Source organism: Arvicola amphibius, chromosome 2, assembly GCF_903992535.2.
Source record: "Arvicola amphibius chromosome 2, mArvAmp1.2, whole genome shotgun sequence".
Classification (NCBI taxonomy): domain Eukaryota; kingdom Metazoa; phylum Chordata; class Mammalia; order Rodentia; family Cricetidae; genus Arvicola; species Arvicola amphibius.
Window position 1 is genome coordinate 57,536,070 of NC_052048.2, and position 27,124 is coordinate 57,563,193.

Genomic DNA, 27,124 nt, shown 5'->3' on the forward strand with positions numbered 1-27,124 from the left:
GTCATCTTATCTGATTCCTAGGCTCCTCGCTGTCACCTAACAGAGCTCAGTCCAGACTGGATGGAGGTCACACTGAGCGCTTCTATCTGCATCCACTGATTATTTCTCCGGCATCCGAATCCTTCTTCCCACAGGGCACTGAGCTGTGCCAGACATTACCTCTAGCGACTGACACCACACGCTCACCACCACTGGCAGCATGCTCAAGGACAGACTGAGCCCCTCATTTCACTCCAGACTCAGTTTCCCCAGCCATCCTGGATGTGCTGAGTGACTCCAGGTACCCGCCTCCCACTCCCCCACCCCCCCCACCCCCACCCCCACCCCCAACCCCCCACCCCCCCCACCCCCCCCCCCCAGGTACCCCTCCACCCCCACCCCTACCCCACCCTACCCTCCCACTCCCCCACCCCAGGTACCCACCTCCCACTCCCCACTCCTCCCCCACCCCAGGTACCCGCCTCCCACTCCCCACCCTGCAGGCTTGGGCTCCACAGCACCCTGGCTCCTCTCTTTGGGGATAATGCTCCAGTTTCCACCCAGGCTGAGGAGATCTGCGTAGGTTCCTCCTTGGTGCCTTCCCTACCTCTGTGCCTGTAGAAGAAGCTGCTTATCAGCGCCAGAATGGATAGTGTGATGAGGTCTCCCAGGCTGGCTGCAATGGGCGTGGCAATGTTATCAGGGTTGACCCCGAACTTCCGGGCACCAACCACTATGCAGATCATTAGAATTCCTGCAGCAAAAAGAGGGAAGGCCCAGGGAGCAGTTGGTGGTGAGACGGGTTAGGGGCCCCTGGAAGGGTCAAGCAGGTGGTCAGAAACTCAATAGTTCTATCTTTCAACATCTGGATGCCTCAGCAGGCTGCCCACCTCCCTGAGTTTCTGTCACTGGCTGGGACCTGGAAACCCTGAAGACACACCTGAGCAGGCAGGAAGGCCCTGGCCTCGCAAACCACCTGGAACTACAGCCACACAGTACTCAGAGCCTCTGCTGCATGGAGGACGGCTCCAAGGATGCTCTAAGCAACAGGAGCCTCAGGGGCAGAGGACCTAGCCTCTAGTACCTGCTGGGTCCTTTGAGCCACTGATGTGGAGGATGGGGAGGGAGGACCTAGCCTCCAGTACCTGCTGGGTCCTCTGAGCCACTGATGTGGAGGATGGGGAGGGCCGGCACATGGCTATGCGGTGGAGGGCTCAGCCAGATATCAGAGCTATCCTGGGGTCCCTTATCTCGGGGCCCAGCTATGCTGTCCTGGGGCACTGCGGTGGAACATGTGACTCTGAAATGCAGACAGCGATGGGCTTCACAGCTTACCTGGGAGACGAGAGAGCCCATTTCCAGGGTCTCAGCCCCAGGACCCTCTGTTCTTTCTGAGGGCACCTGCCCTATAGTCTTGCAAGCTCTATTATTACTAGCAGGGCTTAGCCTACTTCACAGGATTTCCCCCATCTCCAGTTCTTCAAAACATTCTGTATCTTGGCTGTTAGAATTTAATACTACTTAGAATCCTGTGACCCTAAAAATAATGACAGCAAGGCTCTGGGCTATGTCCCTAGCACCACAAAATGAACGGAATTAAAAATTAAAAGTGTCTACATTCATTCTCAAGGCTGTTCAAATGCTGCCACCACCTGCCACATTGTGCCTATGTGTGATCAGACCAGAGCCCTCCAAGTGGGCCTGAAGTTACACAACTGAGCCAATAGGTGGCGCTGGTACCACCGAAGCCCTGTGAAGGATACCACTGCTTTGGGAATGCTTATTAAAAACCATTATGCAAGCTTGTAATCCGGGGAAGCTGAGGTAGGTGGCTTGTTACAATTGTGAGCCAATTTGCACATGGCTCTGTAGTCACACTCTTGAAACATGTAGAGGTCAACAAACTAGATGAAGAAAGCTGCCATGCTCAGGTTTCTGACCTCAGCAAGGAGTGATAAACTGAAGTCTGCCAAGACTGAAGGAAGGGACAACAGAGCTCCCTCAGGCATGCACACCCTCTCTGCACACATACATACACATGCGCACACAAACATACACTCGCACACATATACACACACACGCATATCTTGGACAACAGCTGCCTCAGGCATGTATATACTCTCAGCACATACATACACACATACACACACACACAAGCATACATGCGCTCACACTCATATGAACACATACACACACACAAGCACACATTGGACAACAGCACTCCCTCAGGCATGTACACTCTCTCTGCACATGTGTACACATGCGTACACACACACACACACACACACACACACACACACCTTTGAGAGGACACAGGGCAGACTGACGACCTAGCAAGCTCTTCCCACCCACTTCCAGACCCCTGAAGTTCCACATCAGTGCCACGGCAGCCGCATGGCTCTCCTCTCTGGGAACCTTAACAGAACAGCAGAGAAGCAGGGCTCGGCTTGGGGATACATGGGACGTGGCTCACCTAGGGCCAAGGCGGCAAGGAAGGCAGTGATGACGCTGCTTGTGCACATCAGTGCCACCTTAGCCCAATTCAACTCCTCTCGGGACACCGCACCAAGGAGCAGAGAGGCCAGTGCAGCCAGGAGCCCCACGACAGTGGCCTGCACCTGCCGAGACAAAAATCAGACCCATGAGAAGGGTCCCTGACCACTGCCACCCTCTCTGATCTTCTGACTCTTGGTCACCTCAAGGACCGAATGAGGCCCTCATTACTACCTCATACCCTTCACCCTGGACCACGCTGGCTCTCAGCACTTCCTTCTCCTCAGCACTTCCCTCCATGGTGACTCCACAGAGAGCGGCCCTGTCTACCTTTGTCCCATGTGAGATGTTACCTGCAAGTGGAGAACAAGGTCTCAGAGGGACACCTGCCTCTGGCTCAGAGCTCCATGCTCAGCTGGCCCAGGTGTACACTCTACAACCCAGACAGTAGTGGCTGACTGGTCTCTCTCCTATGATAGCCTCAGGCCCACAGCAATAGCACATATGCCTGCCTCACACCCCAACTGTCCTGTTCCCAGCTCACATTCTCATTACAGCGACTTCTCTGCCTCTGAAGCATGAGGCTCTGGGCACTAAGTCCCTCACCACCTACAGTCCAGGTCTGAGCCGGCATCAGGACCCCTAATTCAGAATGTCTGCATGGAATAGTGCCCATAACCAAAGGATGAAGGAGCACAGGATGACCAAAGGATGAAGGAGCTCTGCGATGCCTATGGACAGGAGAAGTGGGTCTGTGTGGGAGGATGAAGTTCCGGGTACTGCTCTTCAGAAGCTGTCCACTTTATATTTTTCACTTTTCTGTAAGAGGGTCTGGGGCATGTGGAGGAAAGAGAACCACCTGCGGGAGTCAGTTCTCTCCTCCCACATTTGGGACCAAATCAGATCCTCAGCCTTGGCTTCAGGTACCTTTACCTGCTAAGTCATCGCATAGACCCAGATTTGAGATTTGCGTTTATTTCTTTTGGGTGTAACAGGTGAGGGGCACACACGCATACGTGGAGGTCAGAGACAATTTGATGGAGTTGGTTCTTTCCTTCACCAAGTGGGTCCCAGGGACTGAACTCAGGTCATCGAGCTGGACAGCAAGTGCCCCTACCAGCTGAGCCATCTTGTGACCCCCACCCCTTAATTTTTGAGTCATGGACCTGGGGCTGTTTTTAACAGGAAGCTGGCTGGCCAGAAAGCCCCAGAGATCTTCCTGTCTCTGCCTCCCCAGTGCTGGGACTTCAAGAGCAAAGCATCACATCTAGCTGTGGATACCAGTTCTGGAGACGCAACTCAGGTCTGATGTTTGTGCAGTGAGCACAACAAGAATTCCAAGTTAACCAATGTCATCCCAACCAGAGCCCCCATAACCAATGTCATCCCAACCAGAGCCCCATAACCAATGTCATCCCATACTAGATTCTTACGGTGCCTGATGACTTGCTCAAAAGGCCACAGATGAGTAAGCACATGTGCAGAGCCAAGACAGTTAGTGGAAGGAGGTCTGGGGGAATTACTGGTGTACGTCAGAGACATTGTAAGTATCAATCGAAACGTGCTCTAAAGCCGGAGAGATCAAAGCAATACAGCACTGCCATAAAGAGACACATGGAGCCACAAGACAGAAGGGAGCCCAGAAGTGAGCATAGGAAACTGCTCTGTTAAACAAGGCTAGCAGAGAGGGGATGAAGAGGGATATCCTGCATATATGACCTCAGCAGATGAATATTAAATAACTTGGGCAAGGGAGATCAAGTGACGATGACCAGGAGAAGGGTGGACTCCCCCGCCCTGCTTCACACCCTTAAAACAATAAACCCAAAGGCGTGAAATAAAAGGATATACGATAGTCTGTTTAAGAGTTTTACAGCCTGGCATGGTTTGTACATGCCTGTTCCCACAATTATAACCATGGCAGAAGGATTCAGACATCAAAGTTGGCTGAGCTATTATACTCGGAGACCTAGCAAAAACAGAATAAATGTTTAAAAATATCTCTGACCAGCAAAGGCCTCCTTTTAAAGATACAACATAAAATCAATAAAGAAAAACACAAAGCCAAACATGGTTACACACACCTACAATACCCGCTACTCTGGAAGCTGAGGTAAGGTCACAGGCCAAGGCTTGCCTGGGCCACAGAATGAGTTCAGCATGGGCAACTTAGCAAGCCCTGGTCTCAAAACATCAAGCAAATAAACCAAAGCAAGGATACAGCTGGGCAGTGGAGCTTTCACCTAGATGCATGTGGTTCAAACGCCAGTACAGAAAAATCATCTATATATAGTGTATTATATATGCAATTTATATGGGTTCCTATATGATAGATACCAGGGCGTCATGGAGAAATGACTGACCCCCTTAGTATTCATGAAGAGTCTCAGCAGATTGTGACACGACGCATGGAGGATATGGCCCAGCACCTGGCACTGCTCACATTCAGTTAGTGAACGGTTTACTACCTGACCTGTCCTTTATCCTTCAGGCCTTGTGCTGTTAGCTTGAATTCAGAACGTCCTCAAAGGCCCATGCTTTAAGACAACTATAGGAAGCTGTGTGGACCATGAAGAGGCAGTTTCCTGGGCGATCTTAGGTCGCTGGAAGAGTGCCCTCAAGAGACTGTGGGATCCCAGCCCCTCCATCCTAGCCAGGTTCCTGGATATCATGGGCCCCACAGCAACAGGAGGATAGGAATCAGTGAGCCACGGCCAGCCTTCCCTCCACGCAAGTGGACTGTCTCAGGCACTCTGTCCCAGTGAAGGAAACACATTCATACACCAGGTAAGACTACCACGAAAAAGGTGGCCACAGGCGGAAGGTACTGACAAGTACGTGGAAGCTGATTCCTCATTCACTCCTGGTGGTAGAAACCGGGATGGGAGTTGGGGGGTGCGTTGGGAACGTAGCCTCTTTTCCAGAGAAGCGTTTGCATGTGTGAACAGTTGGGGTAACCGTAGGATAGACAGGAGTGGCCGGGGTTCGTTCTCACGCTGCTCTAGCCAGGCTGCTCGGCAAGTCTAAGCCATCACAGGGTGAGAGTCACAGAAAGGAACTCCACGTCCATGAGTCAGAGTTCTCCGTGGGTGTGTACATACAGATGGGGAGCAGGGCAGTTCTGAAGGGGTACCTTCCATGCTGGTGAGGTAATGGAGCAGCCAGTGATGCAGCCACCCACATGCCACTGCGGTACCAGTTACTCAACAGCCAACAGCCTGATTATTTTGTGGGATATTTTCCCGGGGGGGGGGGGGAATCTAAGCTTAAAACTCTTTAGAAGGACACATGGTTCAGTCACAGAGTGCTGATCCAGTTCGTGTTGAGACTCTGGGTTCCAGTTCCACTTCAGACAGACAGACAGACAGACAATAAGCCTTACTGTAAAGGAGAATGTGGCCATGCCAGTATCACTTAGGAAATAAAGCAAAGACTAGGGAGAACTGAGGCTATAGTTCCTGGGACAGCAAGGGAGTGAGGGGCTGGCTGCTCAGTGGCGCCCTCAGTCTCACTGGGGAGTCCCCACACGCCACAAGAAGTTACACAATTCCATACTGAGCGGCTGGAGGGATGATTAAGAGCAGTTAAGAGCACTTGCACTCTTGCAGAGGACCCAGGTTCGATTCCTGCAACCCTCGTGGTGTTCACATCGTCTGTAAAATCCAGTCCCAGGGGATCTGATGCCCTCTTCTGGTCTCTCTGGGTACAAGGCATGCACACAACACACAGACACCCATGCAGACAAAATACCAATATACATAAAATTAAAAACTAAAAAAAAATCATATTGAGAATAAATGACTGTTTAGTGCTCAGCCCTATCCAAGACACCGACATCAGCCTCCCCAAGACTCAGGGAACATCACAGAAGAGGTGGCAGAAAGGACATCAGACCAGAAGGACGGAACAAGCGCTGTGAACTGCCACCTTCTGGGCACAACCTGGCCATCACTCTCAGGAACCCAGGTGACAAGATCCAGCCGACTCAGTGGGTTACCACAAAAAACAGGGAGGACATGGGTATGGGAGGGTCTGTGTGGGTGTTGTTCAGGAAGGCATGGGTGGAATAAGTGAATATGAGCAAGGTACACTGAACACAGAGAAAGTGTCAAATAATTCTGAAAATTAATTTAAAACTTCACCCTTAGTTTCACATTAAATGACAGAACATGTTAAAGTTTTTTTAAAAGTCAAGCTTTGAAATTTACCCGATGACTTGTGACTCCAAGTTAAGCCCTTTTAAAATGGAGGAAGTAAAATCATAAGTAAGCTACATTTGAGGCAGCATGCACTGCTGTGGGATATTTGCACACTGTGAAGGTGTATTGCTGTGATTGGTGTAATAAAAAGCTGAACAGCCAATAGTTAGGCAGGAGGTGTAGGTGGGACTTCCAGGGAGAGAAAGGAAGAGGAACAGGGATCTAGGCACACGGGAGATGCCAGGAGACATGAAGAGGAAACAAGAAGGTGCAAGATGGAAGAGAAGTTAATGCCACATGACAGAACATAGATTAATATAAATGGGTTAACAAGTTATAAGAGCTGGTTAGGAATAAGTCTAAGCTATAGGCTGAGCTTTCATAATTAATAAGAAGTTCCATGTCATTATTTGTGAGCTGGTGGCCCAAAGAAAAATCCAACTACAATGTAAGTCTAGCCGGGCCCAGGAAAGCTTCATAAGTCCTGAAACTCTGTGTGGAAGGTTCTAGAAAGGCGGGAGTGGCATGCCCAGTACTGGGCATTTGTCACCTCTTCACTCTACCTCCTGCTATGGATCTGAATACTACTTTAATCTCTCAGCTACTCAGCTACAGGCTTGGTTCTGGCCAGAAAGACTCAGCCCAGGTACAGAAGGCAAGACAGGCCAAGACAGGCCTGAACTGGAACAGTAGGGTGGGAGGCACATTCACTGTAACCAAGAGGGCAAGTGTTGGAGGACTATACACACACACACACACACACACACACACACACACACACACACACACACCCCACTTAAGAGGGAGAAAACTGAGGGGTGGCACCTGGGGCAGCATAGAGATTAGACTAGAGTGAGTGTCCAGTGTGCTGTAGAACAGCGGGCATGGAGGAGAGATGTTCCAAGAACAGACAGCTGCACGCTGTAAAGGCGGCAAGAAATACTATGGCTGGAGGTGGGGCTGGTGAGGGAGGCAGGGCTCATCTACATAGAGGAACTGCAGAACCAAGAGGAGAAGGCATCTGCTGGCTTAACACACAGACAGAAACAGATGCAATGGGCATCAGGTCTTCAGGCATCAGCCGGGGGAGGAGGAGAGAAGCAGGGCTCCATTCAAACGCAACTCAGAGGAGAGAGTCTTCACAGTGACAGAATCACAGCAACAGGATCACAGGGACAGGATCACAGTGACGGGATCACAGCAACAGGATCACAGTGACGGGATCACAGGGACAGGATCACAGTGATGGGATCACAGGGACGGGATCACAGGGACGGGATCACAGGGACGGGATCACAGGGACAGGATCACAGGGACGGGACGTGAGACTTAGGGGAGACGGCAGAAGAGGGCAGCTTGGTTTCCAACCTGGTCAGGAGGGAAGGACCAGGCCTCACTGGGAAATGGCCAAATGGTAGTTAACTTTTCATCAGCCGTAACAAACGCCTCGAGACAATCAACTTAGAAAGAGAGGAGGTTTGCTTTGGCTCACAGTCTTAGAGATCAGTCTACGGCATGCTCACCCCATTGCTTACTGTGACAAGGGCCTAGATAGAACTGAGTCCATAGAGGGCCTGATATGGAAGGAGGCACGGTATGAAAGGAGCAGGAAGGCCTCTTGCAGGCTGAGACAGGACAGGTTAAGTGGCAAGAGCAGGGCTAAGGGGGGAAAATTCCAGGTGGGAAGGTGCTTCAGGTTCCAGAAAGATTGAGGTCACTGGAAGTGAACTTGGGGTGTGTTCATCCCAGAAACACCAGTGACCCAGGCAAACGGTGTTTAAGTATGAGAAGAAGGCCACTCACAAATGTAGGGCGTGGCAAATGTTGAGTATATCAGATCCCCAAGGATCTGGCTTAGAAGGCAGAGAGTAGGGAAGCTGCAGGGACCACAGACCTGATGGCATCTCCAGGCAGGTATGGTGGCTCCCTGTGATGATCTTCCCTATGGCACAGATGTGGTCTGGTGGACAGATGCGTGGACACACAGACACTTGTCCTCCAAGTCCACCAGAGTACAGGGGCAAGGCTCACATGGCCTCCCTCTTCCTGCCCAGAAAGGCTGCGGACCCACAGGGGAAAGGAGAGGCGAGGCACCGATGAATGCTCCAACACTCACCTGAACCACAGCGAGGTTGCTGCTGATGATTTTGTACCTCTCCTGGCGGTCATCGATTTGTCCGGTATTGGCCTACCATACAGAGATAAAGGTAGCATCAGTCTGGCTGGGCTGGAGAAGCCAGTCCTTTTGGGCATAGTCAGCCTCTCTCTCAGGAAACAAATCAGAACTCAGAACAGATTATGCCGCTCAGCTTCGTAGACAGTGACCCACCCACACTTAAGATTTGTTTTCTTTTTAATTGTGTATATAAGTGTGTGAGTAGGTGCACATGTGAGTTCAGCTGCCCGAGGAGTCCAGAAGAGGGTCCAGAGCCCCAGTTGGGAGCTGCCCAGTATGGGTGCTGGGAACCAGACCTGGGTCCTCTGCAAGAACGACGAGCTCTCTCAACGCTGAGTCGGCTCTCCTGCCGCATGCACACCCCACCTTTTATGAACTGACCTGGACTTTGTTCTTCCCCAGGTTTTGTTTATTTTAATTTTCTGTGTATGGCTGTTCTGCCTGTGTTATGTCTGTGTCCCATGTATGTGTAGCGCCTGTGAAGGCCAGAAGAGGGTGTCAAATTCTCTAGGACTTGAATTGCAGACGGTTATGAGTTTCCCTATGGGTGTCAGGAACCAAACCCGGGTCCTCTGGAAGAGCATCGAGCCGTCTCTTCAGCGCCTCTGGCCTCTTTAGTGGAGAAACAGCAGTATAAATATAGTTAGAGGCGCTGGCATCCACAGTGAACAGTGAACACTGAGGCCTTCATCCCTGGTCCTTCATCAGCTTTGGGACTCTGAGGCCCTTGAACACAACATATTCCCTCTGGCTACTGCCCTTTTCACATGCAGGATGTCAAATGGCCATTGGAGGGAGAGAGGGAAAACCTTTTATATTAGCAAGAGAGAAAGAAAACCATCCACCTGCCATGCCTGGGTGCCTGGGATAGGCAAGAAGAGCTGGCCGAGGCAGGGCCTGTGTTGCCTACAGAGCCAAGGGTAGATAGCCATGACAGAAGACAGCAAGGGCCTGAAGAATGGAGGTGGTTGATGGGCAGCTAAAAACCTTTCTTTGTTTCCTCCACCAGAATCCTCCCCTGAACCTGTTCTGCCTACTGAAGCTTCCGTGTGTATCTTCCAGGGAGTGTGCCCTCAGGTCCAGGCAGCAGCATGCAGACTCCGGGACACCCAAAGTCAACTGGCACCAAGGATGAGGGGAAGTGAAGGCACCAGGGCATTGTGCTGGTCCCTCACCAGCTCAGGGTAGCCATGGAAAACAGAAAACAGTACAAAGAACAGGGAGGAGAGACGGGACAGCCTGTGAGAGACACCAAAGTCGAACAACACCCGTGTGGATGCGGACTTCCAAGAGAAGGAATCTCGTGTCCCCAAAGCGCAGATGACCCGAGACAGCTGCCTGCCACTTACAGACGTAGAGAGTCGGGACGCCAGGGTCATCTCCAGGTTTCCCTTCAGACCCACCAGGGGCGGCACCAGCGTCAGCAGGTCTTTAACCTCCTGGAACACTGGCCAGTGCTGGAAGGGAGAGAACAAGGAGATGAGGCCAAACGCTGGCACAGCTCTGCCGCAGTGCACAGAGAACCCCAGGCAACAACCCTGCGCTGCTGTGAATCAACCCGTGAGGCCCATCAGTGTCCTAAACACTTTCGCTCAAGTTTTGTTTTTTTGAGATAGGGTCTCTCTACATAGCCCTGGGTATCCTGGTACTCACTGTAGACTAGGCTGGCTTAGAATTCAGAGATGTCCCTGCCTCTGCCTCTGCCTCTGCCTCTGCCTCCCCAGTGCTGGAATTAAAGGTGTGTGCCACCTAATACTCAGCCTAAATGATTTTAAATGAAACACCAAATAAAACATTTTAAATACCATTAATCAAATCAGCAGCGGTGGTCTCCAGCAAGCTCCTCCTGCCTCCCACCCTCCGAGGCCAGGAAAGTGGCAGGGCTGGAGCGGAGGCCAGAGGTCCAGCCTGGCCTAGCCTGAAAATGAGCTATTTACTGTACCATGGGATTTGGTGTACAACAAGAGTTTGGTAGAAACTGGGATGTGTCACCAATTCAGAGTTACTTCTTTTCATTTGGGAGGCTTGGAGACACTCTGCAAAACTAGCTGGTGGCTACTCTGTCAGGATCTCTCAGTCACTACCTCCAGGACCCTGGGCTTTCCAAAACAGAAAGGTCCATTTGATGGAGGCCCCACATCTCCTTCCAACATAAGAACAACGCAAACTGAAAAGGCAGAATTGCTGGGATGTTTCAAGAAAGCTGGGAAAGGGGGGGGGGTACTTGTGGTGATGAAAACCACCCCCAAATACCCACCGACCCGGCCGAAGTGTGACCTCCATGGAATAAGGTCTTAAGGCTGCAGGGCTCTAGGCCTAGGCCTCACTACCCCAGGTAACAGCAGCTAACGGTGCACAAACACATCACCTCTGGGAGAGCGGGAGTCACCCCCAGGCAGCAGTACTCTTGGGGGTGTGGAGGGAAAGGACCAGTCGGAGGTTCTACATGCCAGTCTTATCCCTGTGTCGCTTGACTGCATAGGAGCAAAATGTGGTCCCCGTGTGCATAGCTTTTTAGTACCAAGTCTGAACATTTTACTGTGTTCGTAACTTTAATTCCCTCTAGAAAATGTTTTTGTATTTGACCAAATTGACCCATTTGTTTGGATCTTCTATAATAATGACATTAGCCCTTTAAGAAATACAAGCTTTCTCCTGCTCTAAGATAAAGGACTATGTTGGAGACAGAGGCCCACCTGCAGGGGCCCTCCTTATCAGTCCGGCTACTGCCTCCCCCTTTGCTGGAGCAGGGGCCTCAGGCCTGTGAGCAGCTGTCTATCAGCCCTGTGCACCCCTGGGGCACATAACACACACACCACCGCACAGTACTCCTACCCCGGCCAGGGTTGCCTGTCACACCCAGTCCTTTCCATGCTCTCTGCTCCAGCCCTCCCCAACCACCCTTCTCTGCCCCCCCCATCCACCCTCCTCTGCCTTCCCCACAGCCTGGTGCGCATTTTCCTGCCTCACACAAGGAGGCATGTCTACTAAGCCCAAGTCAGAACAATCCCCCCTCCCTTACACTCCCTGTCTCAGTGCCAGGAACTCCTGACCACGTTCCATCCTCCCTGTCACAGCTCAGTGGTATGCCATGGCCCAGTGCAGGCTGGCCATGGTACAGTCTTCCGGAAGCCTCAGTGACCTGCCAAGTGGGAAGGGGCTCTTCTAGCTCTGTCTGCAGCCCCCTCCCCTATGTAGGACAGCCCAAGGATGACGTACATAGAGAACAAGCCCGACTCTGGACTTTTTCCTGCCCCTAGCTCCCTGCTGGTCTCCATACTGACTCCACTATGGCCCCACTTCAAGTCCTGACCCATTCTCCCCTTTGATTCTCCTCTCTTTTAAACCCCTCTCTTTCAAGGCTGGAGTTACTTCCCACAATCGGCCCACCTTCCCCATCGTGCCATGCCCCGTGAGGGAGGAGGGAGGGACTTGATTCCATGGTCCCAGCTCCTTGCTGGTGGCTCAGCTGACTGATGGGGACAGAAGCCAGCACCTTGCACAAGCCAGGAGAGCGCTCTATGCTGGAATATACTCCCAGCCCTGGCCATGAGATTTTAGGCATGACTGATCATGTCAGGAATCAACGGACAAGAGGTCGGCAGGCTGGGACAATGTCAACAGACTAGCTAAACTGTGTCCCTAGCCCCCAAAATTGATGGACTGCAGCCCTAACTCCCAGGACCTCCAGATACTAATGTTTAGAGAAGCCTCTCTCCAAAGTGAGGCTGAGTTGAGAAGGTCATGGGTGAGTGAGCCCCAATTCTACATGACAGGTATCTCACAAACACACTAGGTCAAGCTGTGCAGAAGGTGGTGACTATGTGGGCACAGGGAAAACATGGTGTTGGTGGCTGAGGATACCAACTGTGCTAACACATGAGCTCAGATCTCTAAACCCAGAGCCACGCCAAGGTCAGCTTCTGTGGGGCACACTGCCTGGTCCTGAGCAGACTAAGTCAGATGACAAGGGGGTCAATGGTGACTTCACTCATCACCCAGCTCCAGAATGGCAGTTTCTCCAGGCTCCTTTTAGGTGTCCTCAATGCCACAGTCACTTTGGGCTGACTGATGCCCTGGGCTCATCAATATGCCCAGAATCCCACCCACCTGGTGGCTGCAAACTGATCACAGTGGAGTCTCAACTTGGCATCTCCAGACTCCTACCTCTCCTACAGCGGCCCTCGGGCCTGCCCCTCTCCTGCCCACTTCCTGTTCTGTCCACCAAGATTTAAGCTCTTATCCTCTCCAATCTGACTTCAAGTCATGCTAACTTTTAAATTCTGCTATTGACCTCTCAAATAGCGCTTTAAAGATGACCGTCCCTGATGCAGGGGTGGGGGAGGGGTGTGGGGGGGTGAGGTTTATCAGCAGTGGTAGGCTAAGGTACTGGGAGAGAGCCTTCCTCACTTTCTCCTTCCCCACACTGGTGATACTGCTGCCAGGATTGAGCTTTGTAACATAAATAAAATCACTTCTGACAAACGCTGGCAACTCCACTCCTGAGTATACACCCGACTTGGGTCATTAAACTTGTTCAAGAATGTGGCTAGCAGCAGCAAACGTCACGCACAGCCAAGTGGCAGCACGGGCTGCCAGAGGGGGGCCTGCTGGGCAGCATGGCTGGGCAGGCAGCAGCATCACCAGTGTGGCATCCCCGGCCTGTTTCACCATGCAGCATGCACACGACTATGCTATACTCCAGCAACACAAAGGCCAACGCTCAGTTTAAGCAGAATGTCAAGTCCCTTTGCCCTCAGTGTAAACTCCAGCTCCTGGCCAGAACGGACAGAGGCCCTCACAGCTAGCCAACACAACAAACACACACACCCACGCATCCACAGACTTCACTCAGCCCCCTGCCTGGAGATGGCCCCTCCCTACAGTAACCAATATGGAAACGGCCACATTGCCCTCCAAGGCCCCTTAAATCCCTCTCAAGATCTCTGAGCTGCAGGAGGAAGGAGCTATCTCTCCTTCACACAGGCTGCTCCCCTCACCCCCCTGCTGCCCAGTCTTGACTGACTGACAAGCCAGCCTTTTGGGAGCCTACAATGACCGACCCAAGGGAGTGAGCAAATGGACAGGCTGTCGACTGAATGACCTCACGCTGGGCAGTCTGGAAAAGCCCGGTCTCTAGAGATTAGCACAGCACGGCTGCCTCAGGTAGAGGCAAGGGCATCAGGGAAGGAGGGTGTACAAACTCTGGAGGAACAGACTGATCCAAACATTCTGAAGACCCGGTGTTCCATTCTCTGAGGTGAACATGCAGAGACCAAGTGTCCTAGAATTACTGACACCCACTCCGACTTCAGGATGTTGGACACAGGTACCCAAGGAGACACTGTGTATCCGCCATGGAGGAAATGCTGGGCACATGTAGGAACAGGAACCACTACCTGACACAAACACACACGTGGGTTGGAAGTAAATGTAACTTTGAAGATTTAAAAACAACAACAGTGTTGGGGCTGGTTGGAACCCAGTGGCACAGTGCATGGTTAGGGTGATTCTGTCCCCAGCACGACCACTACACATGCATGTGAGGCACATGAAGAGGACCTTCCTGACTTCATATCGACCCTGCCAACACCGTGATCTCAGACTTCCGGCTTCCCAAAACATGACAATGTCTGATGGGTGTCCTTCCTGCATGGCTGAAACTGTCTAGTTCTTAAAGCAATCCTTATGCACTGGAGGTAACAGACAGTATCTCCTAAACCAGGCTAAGGGTGCCTGCAAGTGTGGGGAGGATGTCTCCCTCAGCAAATCGCCTGCCAGGTAAAGACTGCCACCCTTGCCGGGGAGATCTGGGGGCCTACAGAACTCCCACGCCCAGCTCGGTACCTTTCTCCTCCCCAAAGGAGCTACATGGGGACCCTAAGGAGGTGGGCCTGTCATTCAGTTCTGTCCATCACCAGACCGCAGTGACCAGCTGGCATGCAGCCAGGCACCTAGTTCTCACAACTCAGAGAGGCAGGCACTCTCATTATTCCTGCTTACAAAAGGGGAATGAGGCAGAGACTCCTGTACTGAGTAATAGCCTTGCCCAATAAGCTCACACTCGATGGCAGGAAGGAGATGGAGGCTGCTGTGGGCTCACACAGGCTGCCTTTGAGGGCTTCCAAACGTCATCGCTGTGAGCCTTAACATGCTGGAGGCCCATTGTACCTCCTCACCAGAACTATCGACACTGGGCCCAGCTCAGAGCTGCCACCCGCTGGGAGTCACCTGGCTCCTTCCCTCCGCCCTATCTCCCGTGAAGCCCAGTACGTACTTGGACAGTGTTCATCACCAAGCCAGCCGTCATCATGCCCAGGCCAGACAACAGGATGGGTATGGCGATCTGGCATGTGGTGGTGAGGACGGACTCAGGGAGGACACCATGAGGGGAGCGGGTGAGCTCACAGCTGAAGCCTCGAAGTTTCTTGCCCTGAAAGCGGAACTCAAGGCTGAGCTGAGTGACGACCATGGTTGGGCCCCAGTCGAGTCTGTCCTCTCTCTTCCCTGCCCACCAAGGCTCTCTCCTGCGGAGGTCCACTCAGACAGCAGCTTTCCAGGAAGCACCACAGTGGGTCCCTGACAGCCCCTTGGCGGAGGGCCAGAGCAAACAATGTCAGTCCGGAGGCCGCCAGTGTCTTCTGTTCATTCCTCTGGTCAGGTTCTCCTCAGCGCGCACTGTGTATCTGCCGGGACCTCCCTCTGCCAGCCTGCCAGAGAGGCTCACTATCCCTCAGCAGCGACCTTGACAGTGTCCAATAGTCCAGCCCACGCTAGCCAGGCTGGGCAGGGAGAGAGCCCACATGGGCCTGGCCCTGGTAAGCACCCACGCAGAGGTCAGCACTACCCTCTGCACGTGTGCCATGGGCTGCTTTGTCCTGGCCAAGAAAGGCCTGAGACGGCAGCTCCAGGGATATTCACCCAGGCCCACGTACGGAGCTCTGTCCTGCAAGGTCAATGACTCTGTGGGACTGCAAGATGAAAGTGACACTTGTGATCAGCTCGGTGCCAGTGTCAGGGGCCTGTGCTCACAGAGGAACTGCCGCCCCCTTTCCCTCAAAGGCCGGGAAGAGCTATCTAACTGCTTCTGCTTAGGAAGTCCGAACAAGCCCTACTGATCCCCACGGCCTACGGTAAGGGTAAGGGGTCCAGCTAGGAAGCCACATTAGAGTCTAGGGATGCCGAGGGTGCGCCTTGTGTAGGCCACGGGCCAGGAGGTGCACTCCTGGACCTAAGGCCTGACAGACTACAAACTGAGGTCTCCAGCAAAGGCCCCATGCTGAATATCTGACTGACCCCCCACTAACCCGGGGTCCACCTCTGGGTCTTGGCCTCACCTCTGTCCCATTCCTACCGCACCATTCTCTCGGGCGCCTTGCCTCCTCCTCCTCCTCTCAGAGATCGTCCATCCCCTGTTCAAGTCCAAACTCCTTTATCTCCCGGGCACAACTTCCTCACTAACTGCCCCCCCATCTGCCCGCCCCGGAAATCCTCACACATCTTCATTTGTGCTCTTCTGCTCATCTGTCTGGAGTCTGAAGCCTGGCACAGGGGCCAGACAAGCAGGCTCTAAACTTTGGTCCTGGTTCTGGTGGGCCGCCCCTACATGTCCTGGGCCTGCCTTTCACTTGGGACGTTCATGTTTGAGAGTCAAACAGTCAGGCTGCACGGGGAAGCTGTGTGCAGGTGAGTGAGATACCCTGGGCCAGGTCCTGCATAGGGCTGATAGGCACTGCCCTGGACGTGGCAAGAGCGAGTGGTGTAAGAGGAGCTTCCAGGTTTAGGATGCTGAGCCACACAGCATCCTGGACTGGACCCCATAACCTTGTCCATGCTCTGGATTTTCTTCATCCTAAATGCACCAGCCCAACCTCCCCACCAGACCCCAGCCTCTCTACCATCCCCCAGCCTCTCCGCCAGCCCCCAGCCTCCCCGCCAGCCCCCAGCTTCCCTGCCAGCCCCCAGCCTCTCTACCATCCCCCAGCCTTCCCGCCATCCCCCAGCCTCCCCGCCAGCCCCCAGTCTCTCCACCAGCCCCCAGCGAGAGGCTTGTGGAGGGCACAAGCCACCAGCCTCTTCCAAACTTCCAGACGGTTCCTGTCAGTTTCCTGTGTAAGAGCAAGCACCTTAAACATCCCATTTTCATCGTAGTTTATTCCAAAGTGCCTCTGTCAAGCCTTGCACGTCACTGGACATCTGCCAGAAAGGCAAGCTGAGCCCAGACACCCTCATTGCAGCCCTTCATCCAATCTGTCCTCAAGGCTTTCCCCCAGCTGTCCCCTCAGGTCCAGCACAAGGAACCATCTCAGTCGCGACCCTGTGGCCTCTCACCCATCTTCCCCAACAACAAAAACTTGCTCTCCATATCCGCAACCCACATGGGCATTCTAAGGGGGGAACCCCCATTACACGAGTGACATGTAAGAAAGCCTCTGACACCCGTATCTAAGCCATTCCTCTCCCAGCATGCATCCCTATTCATCTGGAAGAAACTTCTTAAGAACCATCCATCATGCTGTATTCCTCACGCCGTTGGCCGACCTTAATAGTGACTGGCCTTGTGGTCAGCTGAGGGGCCTCTTGGTCTCTGAGTACCACTAGTTTCCAGCTAAAGCCTCACAGCTCCTTATCCAGAATCCCTAAGTGCAAGCAAGTCCTATAATGGCCCAGTGGAAATATGAACAGGAATACCTAACCATTCTTCCCAAGAAAGAGCCTCTCTGGGCAGCCCTTAAGCCCTTTCATGACCACTTGGTGGGCAAAACCTCACTGTGCTCACAGCGTATGACACACATGACACCTCCTTTTTTGCAGATGAAGGCCCCAGGAGGGTTTGCCTTCAACCACAATGTGCACTAACACTCGGAGAAGGAAATATCCTTCTCCCCATCCCTCCCCACAAGAGGTGTAGTCTGATGGGCGAGCACAATCCCAGCATCCCCCTGGGCAGCCCTCCCTATGGTCTGTGACCAGTGGCTTGGCCCACCCAGTCTAAACACACACACATTAGTGTGAAACAGCGGAGAAAGGAGCTTCAGACGCCACTGGTGCGGGGACACTGGCTGGGTTGAGACAATCCCTGCAGGTGGTGCTGTGTTGGCTGCTGAACACCTGGAGAGGAGCCATCTTCAGGTACAGATGCCAGCATTTTATGCTAGCACTAGCACCTTCCTCAAGGTCATTCTAGCTCCGGATCATACATCTAACAAGAACTCACCCGGAGTCGCACACATCGGGCTCCCTAACGCTCTCAATCAGTGCAGGAGAGAGGAAGTGACCCAACTCCCTGAGTAAGGCCCCAACCCTTAGAGGATAACACACAGGGAGGGGAGAGGGAGAGAGAGGGAGAGAGAAGGGGGGGGCACTGAAACCAGCATGCTGACGTGGCGTGCCTTTGGTAGGCAGGGTTTTACAGTGACCCCTTTCTGATCTCTGTGGCTGATTATTGTAACCACTGGCTTTCAGGACCATAAAGCTTTCAGCAGAAATAAATAAAAGCGTGGTGCTCGTGTGAGAAAAAAAATACTTTTCCCGGGAAAGCTGAGAACACCACACGTCAACGAGCCTTACTGGGTCACAACACAGAACATCTCAATGTGATTTTTAAAAATAGTTCCAGCAACAGTGGAAAAATCTCAGAGCCTGACTGGGCATCGTTCGGATCTGGGTCAAGCATCAAGTGGCTTCCTGGTGACCTTGCGCAGTCCTTCCCATCTCTGGGCCTCCCGCCTGTCCTACAGTCCTGCGAGGTAGAGTGTGGTGAGCATGGCATGTGCGACGGTGGGAAGGAGAGAGCACATCACCGGCGCAAGCTTCCGAGACCGACACCATAGCCGGAACTGTGCGCCGCCCCAGGAGCAGTTTCCAGACGTCATGCTCTCGGCTGCCTTGCAGCTGGGCGGGACAGGCTAGCTAGCCACGGAAACATCCCACAGCAGGCTGAGCCCTTCATTTTCTGAGCCAGCAGAACCCAGGGGAGAAGGTGAAGGCCTACAGCAGCTGTGCATGTGCGCTCTAGATTCAGGTCTCCTCACCGGCATCCCCACCAGGGCCTTGGGCAACCCCATCTCCCGTCTGGCCCTTGCTGCTGTCTGGCACAGATGCATGCATCTGTTGTCTCTCCCACTCAATCATGAGTGCTGCAAGAGCATGGCCCGTCTGCCTATCCTGTTCACCATACTTCTTTGCACGCGTCTGACTTGTGCACACCCTGCTATGTGCCAGAATGAATGAGTGCGTGAACAACAGAACAGCAGAAACAAAGTTAAAGTAGACCTAATCGGGGGCCCGGGGGTGGAACTCAGCAGGAAAAGCAACCAGGCTCACGTCCCCATGCCCTTAGTGCCAGCCTCCTGCACCAAAAAAAGGAAGCGCCAGTACCCGTCTGCAGGCAGAGATGGTGACAATAGCACTGTCCCCCCCAGCACTTACTCCAGCCATAGAGGGGCTCCAAGTGTGGCCTAGCCAGGAGTCCCCTGAGGCTCCTGTTCTTGTGGGCAAGGTCCCCAGGCAAACACCCTCCTCAGCAAGTGGCCCAGAAACACTCAATAAGGTCCCCAAGGAAATGTCCTCCATAGAGAGGGGTCCAGGTCTTGAGCCTACCTGTCCCTGGAAAATGGCTTCAGTTTGCTAGCCCAAGGAACTTCCTAAGAAAGCCCTTCTGCTCCCCTGCAGGAAATGGTACTCACACCCTCCCATTCTACACAGCAGGGCCTGCCTCCTCTCCTACATGGCCTCGGCGTTGCGTGGGGTTGGCAGCAGGCTGTGACTAGGGGACACTAAGCAATGCTGTGGCTCTCGCTTGCCCCAGCTCTGGTCATTATCAGTCATCATCTCCATAGCCGAGAAGTGGAACTCTTCCCTCACCAGTGGGGCAGGACGGTCTGGCCAGTCAGTCACACACACGAAGGAACTCGGTATGATCCAAGGGCACCTGTCCAGTTCTTCTGTGGCACTCACTGGTAACTGCAGCCAGTTGAATGGAGCCCACTACACACAAAGGCTGCCCTCTCTGCTCTCCTCTTTCCTCCTGTCTCTCCATATAGACCCTCCACCTCTCACCCCACAAGTGTTAGGGTAACAGGTATCTCTTCTAAAGTTTTTCCCTGGAGTAGGGAGAGGATTTGGTAAGTCCCATGCGGGTCCTTGGACGGTGATGAAGTTCTACTTGCAGTAACAGACCCATTGACTGTCTGTCCCAAGTGTGTGGGGACACTGCTCTAAATTTCACCCATGGCAGGATCTGGCAGTGATGTTATATTAAGCTGTTCCTACGGGCTGACCCTCCCCGCCCCGGCCACCCATGCATATATGGTAAGTCTTGGTCTTCCACACCCTCCGAATGTGACTATTTCCGGAGGCAGGACCTATAAAAGGGAAGTGGAAATGAGGCCATTAGCAGACCTAATCCAATATGGCTGGTTTCCCACCATGAGACACAGATCCCAGAGAGGTCTCAGAGGAAACCCCCTTGAAACACCCTTGACACTGGGCATCCAGTCTCTGAAATGGAAACAAATTAGCTTTATGCTCCTCACTCCCCTCGCAGAACAACAGGAGACAGGAAGTGGTCCAGTGAATCTGGGTGTGTCTTTAGGGCAGAGCCAAAGTTCCATGGCTCCCAGTCACTATCCCTGCTGTGCTTAGCTTGGGCTAGGCTAAAAGAACTTCACCTAATACATAGCAAAGATGGCGTCCCTGTTAGCCTCAGTGTCTCCTATCCCCAGGCAGCTGTCTCTCAACCTGGAATAGTTCAGAAGCAAGCCAGCCCAGAGAGCCCCAGGCCTGCGAGCAGGAAGGGTACCAGCACCTGAAAGCCAATGACCAGGGCTTTCTCCCTGACAGTGCGCGGCCTCCAGGGATTTGGGGGCCACACTCTGGCTCTCAGAGACCCCCTGATGTCCATCTTCGGAAGTCTCTGGGAGCCCTCCTGCCCCGTGGTTGGGGTGAATTGGCCCCAGCTCCTTTGGCCTGCCACAGCCTTCCAGCCTCCCGCTGTCGGGCCTCTGTCGCTTCCATCGGCATGCGGCTGAGCCCAGCAGCCCTGACCGGGGGACACAGAGTGACAGGGCTGAAGGGGTAGAGACACCTGACTCCTCGGGACCCTCAGATGCCATCCACCCACCCGGCAGTCATCATCCGAGGCCGTTACACGCCTCCGCACTGTAACTGCAGTTTCATGTCATGCGCACAGGCCTGAGGGTAAAACATTGTGAACCGTCCACAGGCGCCAGCAAAGAGTGAGGCTCCCCTACCAACCAATCAGAAACCCGACCCAGTACTGATCAGGAGCAGGACACTCTTCCCAGCAAGTCCTGGCTTCTACCCTCAGTACCCCACCCGACATGAATGAAAACAGTGAACGAAGGATCAGCAGGGAAGGGGGTCAGAACTACCCTTGTCTGGACTCTGGGAACTAACACCAAGGCTTGTAGCAACCCGAGGACTATCAGGAACACTGTGACATTCCAACTCCCTCAGTCTCATTGCCAGTCAGCCTAGGAAGATGGCTGGCTGGGAGGTTAATTCTTCTTCCTCCCATGTGATAGATTAACGAGTGCCCAGGGCATTGCTGACGCATGTCTTGCAAAAATGGTCTTCATGTGGGCTGGGGTCTAAGACCGAAGAGAAAGAAAGGTACTTCCCAGACTGCTCAGACGCAGGCAAGCACCCGCCTGTGTGCCAACATGCCTTCCCACCATGATGGGCTGTACTCTTAGACCTGAGCAAAAAATAAATACCCCTTAAGGTTCTTCTGTCGGGCATTTGTTCAGAACAATGAGAAAAGAAACTAACCCCTTGGGGAGAGCCAGCAGCCTGGAGCTCCACAGCTGTCTAGAAGAGCCCTGGTTCTCACGCCCTCCTGGGGTTCTGGGGATACTCATCGGGAGGCTGCCCAGCCAGCCTAGTGCTGAAAACCTCTGCAGCAATGAATGTGCTTCCTGGCTGCTTGGAGACGGATGAAAAGGATCACAGGGAAAAGCTGGGGAAGGGGAAGGAGATGTCCACGGGGCAGGGAGACGTCCCAAGGCCATCTGGGGATGCAAAAGGGCTCACATCCAGGGCTGGACTTAAGTTCAAAAAGTGACTGACCAGGCAGAGGGTGAATGCTGACGGGGGCAGCTAAGGGCTCTAGAATGAGAGGGGCCCCAGGGCACCCAGATTAGCCCTCCATGGAGGCTCTAGTAATCTGGGTGGTGACACAGAACAGTGCTCAGTGAAGTCACTAGACAGCAAGCGGCCACGCTCCTAGTAGGAGCGATCTCAGTCCCAGAAAAGGCTCACTCTTTAGAGGGTGCAGTTTTAAACAACGAACGAGGCACACAGAGAAACAAGAAAGTATGTCTCCAACAGAAGAAACAGTTCACAGAAAGTGTCCCCAAGGAGGAGCAAACTCTGGCCTGGGGAAAACTTCTAAGTGGTTTTGTTAACATGTTTGAAGAACTTGGGGAACCCCTTTGCACAAACTGACAAAATTGGTAGCGGGTGTGCACAACCTTGAAGCTGCTCCCTTCAGGCAGAGAACACAAATCCAGGGCCGTGGGAGACAGTTGCATGATTCTGAAGGCAGGCCATGGCACTGTGAAGACAGTGAGGTAGAGGAGTGGGCAGGGCTGTCACATGGGGCTCGCAAAGGCGGGCACTGGAGGCTCTGTACAAGGAAGGAGGGGATCAGGGCCAGCCAGTGACCCCAGCAAGCCCTCCCGAGCTGAGATTTGCCCAGTCCCCAGAACACGAAGAAACGACGAATCACCATTAGAGAGTGTGTTGGCTGCTATAAGATAATGGCCAAACTCAAGTCTGTGATTTCAAAATAGTCTATCCAATTTTCCCTAAGGGACAGGGCTGAGAGCAAAAGACCGCCTGTGTGGGACCAAAAGATGTCCTCTGCCACATGCTCAGAGGACAGCCAGGTTTACAGCATCAAAGGGCTAAAAACCAATGTGAACTTTAATGTAAACAAACTCTAAAAGTCATCCAAAGAGCAGGCCTTTCTCCAAGATTCTAGGAAGAACAGTGAGTACCATAACTTGGAGGAAGGAGAAAAAAAATCCAGTGCCAGACAAGCACAGGACCACAGTGACCTTGGGACCCTGGGAAGGCAAGGCACTTTCAGGATGCAAGTGGAGTGGCTAAAGAGAAGGAACATCAGACCACTGCCACCCTACAGCAGCAGTGTCCGTTAACACACAATGCGAACGAGACGCATGGAGCCCAGGCTGGCCTCACACTGAATGTATAGCCAGGGAAGATCTGAACTCTCTGGTTGTCCTGCCTCTTCTGGAGTGATGGGATTACAGGCATGCACCACTACGGCCATGCGGCACAGGGGACTGAAGCCAGCGTTTCACACGTGCCAAGCAGGCACTTTGCCAACTGAGCCACATCTAGTGCGCACATGTAAATACATCCTGTATGTGCGAAGGAGCCAGTGAAGCAGTCCGCATATGCTGCAAGAACAGGATGTGGGCAGGAAGGCCGAACCAGCCTAGTGTCATAGCATCACCAGGCAGAAGGAAGCAGTCACAATGCCGAGCACGTGTGGCCAAGAGAGATAAACTATTAAAGAGGTTCCCCCCCCCAGCTATTTCCCAGGAACTAGACAACTGGAGGAGCAGAGCTACACACAGCTGGTGCTGGGTACACAATAAACACATGGGCCCAGCTTAGTGGCCAGCACCTGAGGTGGGGTGATCAGTCCAGCCCAAGAATTCAGGTCAGTTCAGCAACATAGCCAAGTCCTCTCTCTCTCTCTCCTCTCTCTCTCTCTCCTCCTCTCTCTCTCTCTCTCTCTCTCAAAAAAAGCTAAACCAAACCAACCATCACTCCTGGCTGACCCCTAATTGCACTAAGGTTATATTTGAATGAGCTACCAAACAGACAAAGAAACCAGGTCATGATAAAGAGGTGGGGATTTCCCACCAAGCTGATCCAGAGAAATCCCTCACTAGACTGCATGGCTAAGGTTCTAATTCTTAGCGCATAATAAGCCATGGTTAACCAGACGTCTACCACTACTGCTTAGAGAGACTGCAATTTCATTCCTGCTTGAATTTGGAAACAATCACACACACACACACACACACACCAGAGATATTACAGAAACTGAGAAAAACAGGGAGGATTTTCTGCCTTCCCTAGGCATGCAGGGTGGTGCTGTAGGTGTCAGAACCCTCCAGTGCTCAAGTTCCTTACATAGCACGGTCCCTGCACAGGGTCTCTCTGTGCACCCTCCAGTAAGCCTTCTAGTTGTGACAATGCTTGACACAGGCCTGTGCTATATAAATGGCTGTGTATCCAGTTAATACAATAAGCACAAGGGTCTGTGAATATTTAACAGATACGTCTGCTTCTGCTGAGTATTTGTAGGTCTAAGATCGGCGGACGCTACAGAAGAGAAACAGAGATACGGAGGGTGACTGGTTAAGCACTCCTGCCTTCTCTCTAGCCAGCTTCACAGTGAGCGGATTACCAGTGTCGGCAGCTACAACTGTGGCCATAGTAAAACGGCTGCAGGAGTTGGATGGACCAATTAAGGCTTTAATGAAGTGTTCCGAACAGTATGAGATACAGTCAATGCTTAAATGTCAAATGTTTGAGGAATTTGGGCAATGTGTATGTCTCATTAACTGTGCAAATAAATGGGGTGCAGCCACCAAAGACAGCAGGGTGTCAAAGCCAGCCAACACAGGCAGTGAGTCTGGAGGAGCCTCTCTCTGCAGGCAGATACCTCCCAGGTCTCAGGGACAGCAGCAAAGGGGTGTCTGCTTTGTTTAGGCTCCCTCTACTGGCAGAGTAGAGTTTGGACATGCCGAACAGCCAGAAATAGAAGGACCAAGTAAGCCAAAACATAAACAAAACAAAAATATATTATAAAAGAAAGCCCTTTGATCTAGAACCACAGACAGACTCCTAGAGAGTAGGGAAGGGAAAAGAGAGAGAGAGTAGGAGATCAATTCAGGAATATCAAATTTAAATATATGGCAGGGCAAAATTCTGCACAAAATTTACAAGAAAGTAAGTTTATAAGCAGAGAGATGACTCGGCAGGTAAAGGTGCTTTACCTTTAAAGATTGTCACCAAGCTTGACAATCTGTGTTCAAGTCCCTTGGATCCACATGGTGGAAGGGGAGAATTGACTCTCCTAAGTTGTCCTCTGACTTCTGCAAGTGCACTGTGACACACACACACATGCACACACAAATATGAATTTAAAACTCTTAAGAAAGTCAGTCTAGGAGAAAGTATTTGGTGCCAATAAAAAAGACAAGGTTGAGTGTGAACAAAAGATGTAAGGGTGGGCAGTTACGGAGTTCACTTGGGTGAGTGAAGCTAGAACAGAGGCAGCCAGCTGCAGTCCTGGTCAAGTGCCTGGCATCTCCACTGGAGGGCCCCAAGGCCCATGCAGACAAGAGGCCGCACACCTGCCAACTGATAGGAACTTTCAGTTTCACAATCCTCACCCCACATGCACATCCGCGTGTGACAAACCCCGGGCAGGTGCACACTGGGGGTCCAGTCAGTCTCTTGAGTTGGCTCAGCCTAGCAGCCAGTATCCAACAGTCATCTGCACCAGGCCAGGGACCTCCTGGCCCACCAGCAGGGACCTCCCGTCCTGTGAAAGTGCCTGAAGGCCCCTCAGATTCGCTGGGAATGTTGGTGTATTTAATGAGGATAGTGACACCGGTGTCATTTGCACAGGTGAGCAAGCCAGGCTCTGTAGGACAAAATAGAGGTGGTGTCTATGGGGAGCGAGCAGTAGATTCAGAAAAACCTAACGTTTAGCTCAAGGTATGCTGGAGGCTTGGTGGATGAGGGTGCTATCTGCAGTGGCATCCTAGGGTGGCCCCAGGGTCAGCTAACTCCTAAGTGAGAAATTGCTGCTATTACACCAGCCTTGGTGCGGAGTACAACAAACGTCACTGGGATAGTGATTACAGACCCTCCTGTGGGTCAGCTGGCTTTAGAAAGGGGATGGAGCAGGGCTGTCTGTGACTACAGCCTGACATAGTCTGCCACTCCTCTTAGCTGGCAACAGGGGTGGCCTGTCATTCAGATGAACTAAACAGAACCATTTGGAAGCATCATACTGTCCAGTGAAACCGGCCTTGAAGACAGGCCTGCAAGCACCTGCTCAGCACCCAGGTTCTAGCACGTCCTTCTGGGAGGCCTGATTCTGGCACAGCATACAAATGGATTCTCACCTTATCAGGCCAGGGAGATTCTAACCACGAGCTGCCTGGGCTGAGGTACTGAGATGGAAGGGCCGCCTCTTAGCTCCCCACTGTGTAGCAATGAGGACAGCATGTCGGGGTTTCATCTCCTTGACTAGACAGAACACCCCAGGAGGAATGTGAAAGGAACCCAAATGGGTTAGTGTCCCAGCGTCTCCTCTCCCTGGTGGTGTGATCTTGGAAGAGTGTGAGTAGATACTATCAGTTGTGACGTCTGAGGGGAGCACAGCAGGACCCTTTATCCAGGTGCACCCTCTGAGGTTTTGGTGACCAGCAACCCTTTGTGGTCCAAAAATATTAAGAGAACATCTCCAGACATCAACAATTCTTAAGTTTTAAATTGTGTTCAGTTCTGAGCACCACGGTGGGATGACTCAGTCCCCACCACACTCTGTCCCTCCTGGAATGCACACCATTCCTTTGTCCAGTGTATTGGGGCTGCACACACCACCCACCTGCTAGTTACCCTCTCAACAGTTGTTAGGGTAGCAGTGCTGTTGGCCAAGCAACCCTTATTCTACTTAATAATGGCACAAGAGTCGTGATGGTGATAAGTTTATCACAGCATATCATTAAACCTGTCCTGTCTTATTGGTGGTTCATCCTTCACTGTGTCTAGTTCATAAACCGAACTCCACCATAGGTATGTATATTAGGAAAACAATCTATATGACTGGGTATCATCCCAAGATTCAGGCACACTTTGGGGAACATGTCAGTGCCTTCCTCAGACAAGGGGAGGTTACTATAACCTTCTGTGATGTATTTTCCTTACAGGGCACTTGGGTTATCTCCATCCCATGTCAGGCCTCTCTGTATTCCTTTGCATCTGTGGTTCTTAAACTACCACCGTACCAGCAGCGTGAGGCTAGCTTCAGGAAGCTGCACAGGACCACCCCCTAGATTTCTGGGTCGCGCTAGAGAGGCTGCAATTCTAAGTGGTCTCTGGCGAAGAAGCAGTTTGAAAACCCCGAGATTTTAAAGATTTCTAGAAACGGTCTGGTAGACTGAGGTATCCTCCCAAGTCTGAGCTTGGCAATCCC

The 27,124-nt window shown here is 52.5% G+C and overlaps 1 protein-coding gene across 1 annotated transcript in view; it reads right to left on the bottom strand.

Annotated features, from left to right (window-relative positions):
• Slc41a3 (solute carrier family 41 member 3) overlaps positions 1–16,722 on the bottom strand; it is a 30,782-nt gene extending 14,060 nt beyond the window's left edge. Inside the window, 5 exon segments of the mRNA XM_038321026.1 lie at positions 587–733; positions 2,453–2,597; positions 8,788–8,859; positions 10,197–10,304; positions 15,125–16,722. Of these exon segments, the coding sequence (XP_038176954.1) occupies positions 587–733; positions 2,453–2,597; positions 8,788–8,859; positions 10,197–10,304; positions 15,125–15,319 (667 nt within the window). The 5' untranslated portion in view covers positions 15,320–16,722.
• Positions 16,723–27,124: the final 10,402 nt, after the last annotated feature.